The sequence below is a fragment of the Heterodontus francisci genome, chromosome 22 (assembly GCF_036365525.1).
Source record: "Heterodontus francisci isolate sHetFra1 chromosome 22, sHetFra1.hap1, whole genome shotgun sequence".
Lineage (NCBI taxonomy): Eukaryota > Metazoa > Chordata > Chondrichthyes > Heterodontiformes > Heterodontidae > Heterodontus > Heterodontus francisci.
This window is the reverse complement of record NC_090392.1, coordinates 40,654,329-40,666,430: the sequence shown is the minus strand read 5'-3', so window position 1 is coordinate 40,666,430 and position 12,102 is coordinate 40,654,329. Positions and strand designations below refer to the sequence as shown.

The 12,102-nt window shown below is 42.1% G+C and overlaps 1 protein-coding gene across 2 annotated transcripts in view; it reads left to right on the top strand.

The window, feature by feature from the left end:
- Positions 1 to 12,102, top strand: part of tespa1 (thymocyte expressed, positive selection associated 1) — an 86,338-nt gene that overhangs the window by 42,297 nt on the left and 31,939 nt on the right. For both annotated transcript variants that reach the window (XM_068053744.1, XM_068053743.1), the window contains exon 5: positions 3,056 to 3,115. In XM_068053744.1, the coding sequence (XP_067909845.1) occupies positions 3,056 to 3,115 (60 nt within the window). The remainder of the gene's footprint in view (positions 1 to 3,055; positions 3,116 to 12,102) is intronic.

Below are 12,102 nucleotides of genomic sequence, written 5' to 3'. Positions count from 1 at the left end.
AGAGATCCAGCAGCTCAAAACTGGGCATCCATGAGGTGTTGTGGGCCATCAGCAACAGCAGAATTGTAGGAGACCAACCCTACTTCAATGATGAGTGTAGGAGAGTATGCCAGGAGCAGCACCAGGCATACCTAAAAAGGTGCTACAACACAGGATTACATGCATGCTAAACAGTTGAACAGACAGAACTAAGTGATCCTACAACCAATGGATCGCATCAAAGCTCTGCAGTTCTGCCACACCAGTCATGAATGGTAGTTGTCAATTAAATAACTAATCAAAGGAGGAGGCTCCACAAACATCCCATTCTCAAAGATGGGAAAGCCCAGCACATCAGTGCAAAAGACAAGGCTGAAGCATTTGCAACCATCTTCAGCCAGAAGTGCTGAGTGGATTATCCATCTCGGCCTCGTCCTGAGATCCCCAGCATCATAGATGCCAGTCTTCAGCCAATTGGATTCACTACACGTGATATCAAGAAACGGCTGAAGACACTGGATACAGCAAAGGCTACGGGCCATGACAACATCCCGGCAGAATTACTTGAGACTTGTGCTGCACAACTAGCCGTGCCCTTAGCCAAGCAGTTCCAGTACAGCTACAACACTGGCATCTACCTGATGTTATGGGACGACATTAAGGATAGACCACTTAAAGACTGCAGTTGCAGATCATCAGAGGAAGTGATGTTGAGTCACATGACCAAGGATTTGTGGATAGAGCCAACATGGTAAGACATGTTCAAGTCTATTTCCTGCAGTTACTATCGTGTTTATATGTTCCAGTTCTGTTATAATAAAATCCCACATTTATTTTGAATATTACTTGTGTTCTCATGACTCTTAACAACAACTCACACAGCAAGGGGCAAGTAATATTACACCCAACAATGTGGAAAATTGACCAGGTATGTCTTGTCCACAAGAAGCAGGACAAGTCCAATCTGGCCAATTACTGCATCACCAGTCTACTCTCAAACAGCAAACTGATGGAAGGGGGTCATCGACAGTGATATCAAGTGACACCTACACAGCAATAAGCTGCTCAGTGATGCTCGGTTTGAGTTCTGTCAGGGCCACTCGGCTTGTGACCTCATTATAGCCTTGGTCCAAACATGGACAAATGAGCTGAATTTAAGAGATAAGGAGAGAGTGACTGCCCTTGACATCAAGACAGCATTAAACTGAGTGTAGCATCAACAAGCCCAAACAAAATTGAAGTGAATGGGAACCAGGGGGAAAACTCGCCACAGGTTGGAATCATACCTAGCACAAAGGAAGATGGTTGTGGTTATTAGAGAAAAATCCTCTCAGCCCCAGGACCTGTCCACTATCTACAAGGCACAAGTCAGGAATGTGATGGAATACTCTCCACTTGCCTGGATGAGTGCGGCTCCAACAACACTCAAGAATCTCATCATCCAGGACAAAGCAGCCTGCTTGATTGGCACCCCATCCACCACCTTCAACATTCACTCCTTCCACCACCAGTGCACAGTAGCAGCAGTGTGTACCATCTACAAGATACACTTGCAGCTATTCGTTAAGGCTCCTTCCACGGCACTTTCCAAATCCGTGACCTCTACTGTCTAGAAGGAAAAGGGCAGCAGACACATGTGAACACAACCACCTGCAAGTTCCCATCCAAGGCACACTCCATCCTGATCTGGAACTATATATCGCTGTTCCTTCATTGTCACTGGGTCAAAATCCTGAAACTCCCTAACAGCACTGTGGATGTACCTACACCAGATAGACTTCAGTGGTTCAAGAAGGCAGCTCACCATCACCTTCCCAATGGCAATTAGGGATGGGCAACAAATGTTGGCTTTGCCAGCGATGCCCACATCCCATGAAAGAATAAAAATACTGTAGCTGCTGTTATTCCTGGATTGGTAACTGCTGTTGCTCCTGGATACAGAGGATAAATACTTGATCAATCTGTTTTTCATTACTATAATGTGATTCTGTATACTAGCTCCTGGTCTCTGTATTTTGAATATTGATTATGTGACATGTGCAGGAGGATGTTTTCTGTAAATCCCTTTCCTCTGCTACGGGTACTGTCTCTGTAAGTGCTGATCATATCCTGTCTTGATCCGTCCACTCTCTAACTTGTCTGACTGCTTCTCCAGATAAGCAGAAATTTCTTTCAACAAAATATTGGCAAGACTGATTCCACTGACTCCATCCCTCTCCCTGGCAGCTGTCTGAGAATGAACCAGACTGTTTGCAACCTTGGTGCTGTGCTGATAGGTCAAGTCATGGATTGCCACCTATGTATCCATGACACCAGCAATTGCTTCAATTCCTCCCATAGCCCCTGAGTCACTTTGTAATAATGTTTTATTATGTAATAAAGCCTTCTGTTTTATCTGAGATGAGTTTCTGACCATAATCCATTCCAGCACCAAAACTGCTCTTTCCATTTCTATAACATTGTCTTGCTCTGTCTCAGCATCAGCTCATCTGCTGTTGAAATCTTTTGTTACCTCTAGACTTGACCATTCCAATGCACTCCTGGCCTGCCTCCCATCTTCCACCCTCCATAAACTAAAGCTCATCCAAAATCCTACTGCTCATATCTCAACTCCTGTTCATCTATCACCCCTGTGTTCGCTAACTTACGTTGGCTCCCTCTCTGGCAACCCCTCAATTTTAAAATTCTCATCCTTGTTTTCAAATCCCTCCAAGGCCTCACCCCTCCCTATCTCTAACCTCAACCAGCCTTACAACCCTCTGAGATCTCTGTGCTTCTCTAATCCTGGCCTCTTGCATATCCCTGATTTTGCCTTCAGCTGTCTAAGGTCTGGAATTCCCTTCCTAAACCTTTGCACCACTCTCTCCCCTCCCTTATAACACTCCTTAAGACTTACTTCTTTGACTGACCTTTTGGTTATCTGTCCTAATATCTACTTCCTGTGGCTCGGTGTCAATTTTTGATTAATAATGCTTTTGGTGAAGCAATGTGGGACATTTTTCTACCTTAAAGGTGCTATATAAATGCAAGCTGTTTTTGTGTTTCTGTTGAAAGTCTCTCCCTGGTTTTCCTACAGATTCATTTGGTTTCAGTGTTGGGAACAGTTTTGAGGATGACCTGAGTCTCGGAGCTGAGGGTAAGTCAGCACTTTACCTTTTGCTGGTGAAACTAATGTATAGAATCATAGAATGACACAGTCTGTGCCGACTCTTTGAAAGAGTTATCCAACTGGTCCCACACTGCTGCTCTTGCCCCATTGCCCTGCAAATTCTCCCCTTCTAATATTTATCCAATTCTCTTTTGCAGTAATTCATGATTCTGCTTCCAACACCCTTTCAGGCCGTGCATTCCAGATCACAACAGCCCACTATGTAAAATATGTTTTCCTTGAGTTGCTCCAGTTCTTTTTCCAGTTACCTTAAATCTGTGTCCACTGGTTATCAATTCTTCTGCCACTTTAAACAATGTCTCCTTATTTATTCAATGAAAACCCCTTTGTGATTTTGAACACCTCTATCAAATGTGCTCATCACCTTCTCTGCTGCAAGAACAAGCCCTGCTTCTCCAGTCTCATGTAACTGAAGCCCCTGAGCAGAATTGTAAACAGAGGCCATGCGGCCCATCATGCCTGTGCCAGCTCTTTGATAGAACAGTTGCATTTAGCTCCACAGCCTTTTGTCCTGTAAGTTCCTCATCCTCTCATACCTGTCCAATGTTATACTCCAGAAAACTTGTTGAAGGATTATGCTAGACCCAATCTTTACTCAGTCTTACATTTATTTTATAAAGTAAAAAGATTACAAACATGCAGCTCCTCACTCAAACCTTCACCCCGTTTCAGTAACTGTCTCCTTATTTATACTCAAGACCTGAATTAACACCCTCCACTGTGTAGGATTGAACATAATTAACTGATTCCCGTTTTCATTAAATAAAACGTAGAGTTTAACATGCACAAACATTTCAAAACAAATCAAAATAAATTCCATATTCTGTACCAGGTATTACATTGCAAGACACCCCTCCTCTAGGACCCACAACAATTTCTTCATATTTATTTTCATAAAACAATCAGACAGTGATAGGGTGGCTACACACGGTGTGTGGGGGGGGGGGGGGGGGGGGGTGGGCGGGGAACAGGGACGACTGGAAGAGCCATAGTGATTGGTGATTCAATCGTCAAGAGAACAGACAGGCATTTCTGTGTCCGCAGACATGAATCCAGGATGGTGTGTTGCCTCCCAGGTGCCAGGGTCAAGGATGTCACTGAGTGGCTGCAGAGCATCCTGAAGGGGGAGGATGAACAGCCAGCAATTGTGGTCCACATCGGAACCAACGACAGAGGTAGAAAGAGGGATGTGATCCTGCAGTCAGAATTTAGGGAGCTAGGTAAGAAATTAGAAAGCAGGATCTCAAAAGTAGTAATCTACGCATTACTCCCAGTGCCACATGCAAGTGAGTACAGAAATAGAAAGATAGGACAGATGAATGTGTGACTGGAAAGATGGTGCAGGAGGGAGGGCTTCAAATTCCTGGGACATTGGGACTGGCTCTGGGGGAGATGGGACCTGGACAGGCCGGACGGGTTGCACTTGAACAGAGCCAGGACTGAGTTCCTTGCGGGATGTTCTGCTGGTGCTGTTGGGGAAGGTTTAAATTGGTTTGGCAGGGGCATGGGGACCTGAGGGTAGACTTAGTTGGGACAAAATCAGAAATGAAAATGGAAGGCAGAAAATTAATGGATGGGTCTGGAAGAAAGAGGAAACAAAGATTAGAAAATAAAAAAAGAGTTTGGCAGTACTCAAGGGTATCTAATTCAATGCAAGGAGTAGAGCAAATAAAGAAGATGAGCTGAGGGCACAGATAGACACGTGGCAGTATGATATCATAGCTATTACAGAAACATGGCTTAAGGAGGGACAGGAATGGCAGCTCAATGTTCCTTATTACAGGGTTTTCAGACGCGATAGGGAGGGGGATAAGAAAGGAGGGGGAGTGGCAATTTTGGTCAAGGAAACTATTACAGCTGTGAGGAGGGATGATATGTTGGAAGGTTCATCAAATGAGGCCATATGGATTGAGCTAAGGAACAAAAAAAGAACAATCACACTGCTGGCAGTGTGCTATAGACGCCCAGTCAGAGGGAAATAGAAGAGCAGATATGTAGGCAAATTTCTGAGAACTGCAAGAACAATAGGGCAATAATAGTAGGGGATTTTAACTACCCCAAAATTAACTGGGATAGTTTTATTGTGAAAGTAATTGAGGGAGCAGAATTCTTGAGGCGCATTCAGGAGAACATTTTTGCCCAGTATGTAGCAAGTCCAACAAGAGAGAGCACAGTTTTAGACTTAGTTTTGGGAACGGAAAATAGGCAGGTGGAAGGAGTGGTCGTGGGAGAGCATTTTGGTGATAGTGATCATAATTCAGTCAGTATTAACATAATTATGGAAAAGGAGAAGGATAGAAAAGGAGTTAAATTTCTCAATTGGGGCAAGGCCAATTTTACTAAGCTGAGGAGTGATTTAGTGAAAGTGGACTGGAAACAGCTACTTGAAGATAAATCAGTGTCAGAGCAGTGGGGGGGTGGGGGGGCATTCAAAGGAGAGTTTCAAGGGGTTCAGAGTAAACTTGTTCCCTCAAAGAAAAAGGGAGGGACGGCCAAATCTACAGCCCCATGGATATCAAGGAGCCTACAAAAAGGAAATTAGGAAAGCAAAGAGTGGGCATGAAAGAATATTGGCAAGCAAAATCAAGGTGAATCCAAAGATGTTTTAGCAATACATTAAGTGTAAGAGGATAACTTAGGAGAGAGTAGGGCCCATAAAAAAAGATAACCTATGTGTAGGGACAGAAGATGTTGGTATTGTTCTTAATGAATACTTTGCGTCTGTCGTCACAAAAGAGGGGGACGATGCAGATATTGTAGTTAAGGAAGAGGGGTGTGAAGTATTGGATGTGATCAACATACGGAGAGAGGACGTATTAATGGGATTAGCATCCTTGAAAGTTGATAAATCACCAGGGCCGGATGAAATATACCCAAGGCCGTTAAAAGAAGCAAGAGAGGAAATAGCTGAAGGTCTGACCATCATTTTCCAGTACTAACTGGATACAGGTGTGATGCAGAAGGATTTGAGGACTGCCTCTGTTTAAAAAGAGAGCAAGGGATAGACCGAATAGTTACAGGCCAGTCAGTCTAACCTCAGTAGTGGGCAAAGTATTGGAATCTATTTTGAAAGGCAGGATAAACTGTCACTTAGAAAGCCACAGATTAATCAAAGATAGTCAGCATGGATTTGTTAAGGGAAGATCTTGGTCTGATCAACTTGATCAAATTTTTTGAAAAAATAACAAGGAAGATAGATGAGGGTAGTGTAGTTGATGTGGTCTACATGGATTTTTAGCAAGGCTTTTGACAAGGTCCCACATGGCAAACTGGTTAAAAAAATAAAATCCCATGGGATCCAGGGAAATGCAGCAAGGTGGATACAAAATTGGCTCAGTGGCAGGAAACAAAGGGTAATTGTTGACGGGTGTTTTCGTGACTGGAGGGCTGTTTGCAGTGGCATTCTGCAGGGCTCAGTACTGGGTCCCCTGTTTTTTGTGGTATATATTAACGATTTGGACATAAATGTGCAGGGCATGATCAAGAAGTTAGCAGATGACACAAAGATAGTGAGGAGGATAGCTGTAGGCTGCAAGAAGATATTGATAGTCTGGTCAGATGGGCAGAAAAGCAGCAAATGGAAGTCAACCTGGAGAAGTGTGAGGTGATGCATTTGGGGAGGTCAAACAAGGCAAAGGAATACACGATTAATGGGAAAATACTGAGAGGAAGTGAGGGACCTTGGAGTGAATGTCCACAGATCCCTGAAGGTAGCAGGACAGGTTGATAAGGTGGTTAAGAAGGCATATGGAATCCTTTCATTTATTAGCCAAAGTATAGAATATAAGAGCAGGAAAGTTATGCTGGAACTCATTGGTTAGGCCACAACTTGAGTACTGTGTGCAGTTCTGGTCACCTCATTACAGAAAGGATGTAATTGCACTAGAGCGGGTACAGAGGAGATTTACTAGGATGTTGCCAGGACTGGAAAAATGCAGCTATGAGGAAAGATTGGATAGGCTGGGGTTGGTCTCGTTGGAACAGAGAAGGCTGAGGTTGATGACTTGCATGTACCGATTTAATTTTGGAGATTTCCTTTCTCTCCAGCATTTGTTTCAAGCCACCAAGGTCTAATCGTAACCTTTTCTCGTTCACACTTTTTATAGAGTGTGCATTATCCCACAAGGAACAATTATCTACATCATGTTGAACGGGTATCTTATCTTCAGTATGCCTCGTGTACAGAATCTCACCTAAAATACTTGACAGATAGAGCCCCACATCCACTGCCTCTGCAAGAGCCAGTGTTTCTGCATTTAAAGTACTTTTAACAACTCTTTATTTTCCAAGCTTCCCAAACTATAGGACAACATTTCCTATTTACACCCATCAAAAATATTATGAAACCAGCAGCACTTGAATACCCACCGGCAAGATTAGCATGTGAAGCATCAGTAAAAATGACTGGTTTCATTTTATTTGGGTCACCTAAGGATGGGAGCTTAAGTACACACTTTCCCAGATTTAATTTTTTTAATGTTTTATTTGCCCTCAACTTTTGGGTATTTCATCGTAGTACTTAACTCAAAACTAACATCGGGTCTAGTCTGAGCAGACAACCATTTTAATTGACTAATCAAGCTTCACAATTGCTCTATCTAGTCTTTAGATATATTAAAATCTTTCTGCGATGACCTAGTATGATTAACCAGAATGGGAATAACACTCTCTAAATAGGATTGTTGATTTAAAGTTATTCCAGATCTACTCTGCTTAATATCTAAACCAATATATTTAAAAGCCCCAGAAGATAGGTATTAAAGATATCAAGGGATATCGGGATAGAGTGAGAAAATGGCATTGAGCTAGAAGATCAGCATGATCTAGTTGAATGGTGGAGCAGGCTTGAGGGGCTGAATGGCCTACTCCTGCTCCTATTTCCGATGTTCCCATGTAAGCCTGACTCCCAATCTTAAATTCTAATTTAATCTTATTAATAACACATTTCTCAAATTCTGCAATACCATCCCATAAGAAATCATCAACGTGCATCATGAAGATGCCTGAATGTTTTCCTTTATGATACCAATAAAACATTGCAGGATCTGCTTTTAGTTGAACACAAAAAACTTTCAGCAAAACAGATCTCACCGAGAAGGATCATTAAGGCCATAGACACATTTGTTTAGTTTCCATCGTTTTCCTTCTTCATCGGCTGCCTTTTTGGGCGGTTTCAGAAACACTTCTCTCTGAGAAAAGTATCACCTTGCAGAAAGGTGGTTTTTATGTTGATTGATCTACACTCCCATGAATATGTGGTCAAAATAGCTAAAAAGATTTTCAAGATTACTTTTCCAGCTGTGGGAGAATCCACTCTAACATCGGTATCACCTAATCTCTCTTCAAACCCCTCGCAACTAGCCTCGCTTTAGCCTTACAAGTCCCATCTGCAAGGACCTTTTCAGTACAAGTCCATTTATGTGACAAGGCTGGCTGTCCCTTCCTTATCTGTACCTCAGAATTTCAAACTCTCTCCAACTCTCTAACTCCTTTTGTTTTGCCTCTCTTATCAGTTTATCCTCAAGTTTATTGGCAGCCACCAAAACTTCACGGTCATGAGGACTTTTGCTTCTATCTCTATTGCGTGAATGTTCTTCAGCCTTCATTTCATTGTGCAATATGTTCAAACTATAACTTCTACTAGCACTTTGATGTCTTTTGGGACTACTACTGTAAGATCTCCCTTTCGTACTATCGGAGACTCTTTCTCCAGTACGTGATCACTTCCTTACACAGGAGTCACTTCCAGACCCACTATTAGATCTTGCACTGCGCCTTCTTACTCTCCACTCTTTCACCCCATTCTGCCAATCCATGGTCCGTGCTTTTTTCATCCTGAACATTCAATCAAAATTTAAACTTGCCAATAGATTTTCCAGCATGTTCCACAATTGTCACATCCCTCCACTCACTAGACCCACCTGAGTACTCACTCGGGGCACTTGACCTTGGGTGATGGCTCTGCCCTGCGTGTCATGATCACTCACATTACCATTATCCAACCCTTGATCTACTGCATTCTGTTCCTCTGGATCTTCATCACAAAACATATGAGCATTTGAGGTACAAGGTGCCTCATTTCCTGTAATCAGCTGCTCAGATTCTGAGATTTTGTAATTAATCCCAATTAATCATGAGGAATGAACCTTAAAAGTTTCATTTCCATGTTTGATAACTTCTGCTTTTACATCATGATCTATTACCTTAGGCCTTTCCATTGACCCTCACTTTTATAATACACCAAATCTCCTGAATTAAATTCTGCCTTATACGAGGCCTCAGAGCTCTCCAAACTTTCTCAGAGACCTTAGCCTTGAAGAAAGCCCATCTCCCTGCATGTAAAGCATTCAAATGTGCAGAAAAAATGGAACTAATTGTAGTACTTTCTGAAGCAGGAGGACTGTCACACAGAAGGCAATTTGGGATTCCGCCCATAGATCAATTGTTAGGGACTATACCCCCGCACCATCTGAAGTGAATTCTTTGCGTGAACCGCCCATACCAGGGCAGTTGTCAACTTGCAGTTTGGTTGGTCAGCTAAGACTCTATGCAGCAATTTCATCAATCTCGGCATGATTCATTTCACAGAACCCATTGCTGAAAGGACTTTCAGCTGCAGTATTCATAACCATAATGTTCATGTTTTCACACATATCTCTGAACTTGTCATTGGCAAATTTCCCTCCATTATCAGTCAGAAACTTAGCTGGTGTCCCAAGTCCGCTCCCTATCCATTCCTCCAATGATATCATCTATAATCATCCTTTTGTCATTGCTATGTATTATTGTAGAAAGACTAAATCTGGTTGCCAGGTCTATAAAATGCAAAATGAAAATATTTCTGTCTTTGTCCCATACCTTCAAATCCATGGCAACTACCTCGTTAAAGTCACTTGCCAATGGAAGGCTGACAATAGGATGTGATGGTGTCCTCCAATACCTTTTACAGATTTCACACTTTTTACTTATCTCTTCTATTATCCTTGTATACTCTTCATCAATCACACCTGCATCCTTTAGCAGGGTTTTTAATCTCTGACAAGAAGGGTGAGCAAATTGTCTGTAACTTTAAGACATTTTGCTTTTTTCCCTCTCTGATTCTTATCACCTAATGCCATTAACACTCTGATTAGAAATATCAGGTTTTGTTGAGGGGATAAAAGGGGATAAATGCTGACTGGGTAAACGGCAAATCCACTGACTTTCCAAAAACAATTGCTGTATCATGCTCTGTATCAAATTTCATCTGTGCCTTTCTCATAGAAGGTTTACTCAACGGTAAAGGTATCTCACGAGAGACTACATCAGTACTGATAAAGTGGCTTACTCTAATTATTTTGCATGGAATTACAACGCTCTTCAGTGATTTCATCACCAAACCTAAAGCAAATAGTACTTTTATACTCCTTAACCTTGTGCCGATCCTCACTACTGAGTAAACCCAGATAACATTTTAACCAATCTGCTTCACCTGCTGTCAACGTGCAAGCATTATCATAAAGCAGCACAGCTGAATGAATCCACAACTAACGCATTCATTACAAGACTAAAACTATTTGTGCTTAGTACAATTCATTCAGATTCATCATTATCTCCCTCTTCTGCCTCAGAATTCTCTGTATCATGTGTCATTTCGAGGACCCTGCCTCTCTGCTTTGGACAGTTCATTGCATAATAATACTTCAGATCACACCTGAAGCTCCTATTAACTATTCCTTGGGCACTCCTGGGATTTATTCACCTATTATTGCTGTTCCAATTCTGTTTTCAGCTGTAATAGTCAGACCTACTAAAGGTGCTTTCATCCTCATTCCTCCTTCCTTTAACTTTGCCATTGCACTGATGCCTGTGTCCAGTATCTGGATCACTTTGAAATGCAGCAATCATTGAACCTTCCATTCTTTGTCACACCACAGAATGTCCCATTTGTTCCACTAAAGCTGCAGGAAATGACTGTTTCCCCAGAAATTTTGAAGGCATCATGCATCTGATTCAACAAGAAGTCTTTTTCCAAGAACCAAACCCCAGTTAGAACCAGGGGCCCTGTCCATATGAGACATTCTAGCAAAATATAGCATTTTAAATGCTAGCAATGAACCAGGGGTCTCTAAATTGAATTTTTTCAATCTTCTATCCAGTCTATTAAAGCCCATGATATATTTGTCCATTGAATAACATCTGTTTTCCAAAATCTTTCAAAGTCTGACCATTTACTAGATCATCTTTCTTGTAAATCTCATCCAAGAATTCTAACCGAAGATCCAAACCTTCATCGGTATCCAACTGACGAGTATCCAGTTCACAAGAAGACAAGAAATAGGAGTAGGAGTAGACCATGTGGCCAATCGAGCCAGCTCTGCCATTCGATATGATCGTGGCTGATCTTAGGCTTCAATTCCACTTTCCTATCCACTTGCTATATCCCTTGATTCCTTGAGAGACCAAAAATCTATCTATCCCAGCCTTAAATGTATTCAACAATGGATCATCCACAACCCTCTGGGGTAGAGAATTCCAAAGATACACAACCCTTTAAGTGAAGTAATTTCTCCTCATCTCAGTCCTGAATGATCAGCCCCTCATCCTAAGACTGTGCCCTGTGTTTTAAATTCCTCTACCAGCAAAAACAATCTCTCAGTGTCTGCCCTATCCAGCCCCTTCAGAATCTTGTATGTTTCAATGAGATCACCTCTCATTCTTCTAAACTCCAGAGAATATCGACCCAATTTACTCAGCCTCTCATCACAGGACAATCCACTTATCCCAGGAGCCAATTTAGTAAATCTTCGCTGTACTGCCTCCAGTGCAAGTATATCCTTTCTTAAATCTGGAGACCAAAACTGCACACAGTACTCCAGGTGTGGTCTCACCAAAACATTGTACAATTATAGCAAGGTTTCTTTATTCCTGTATTCCAAACCTTTGCAATAAAGGCTGATATGCCATTTACCTTC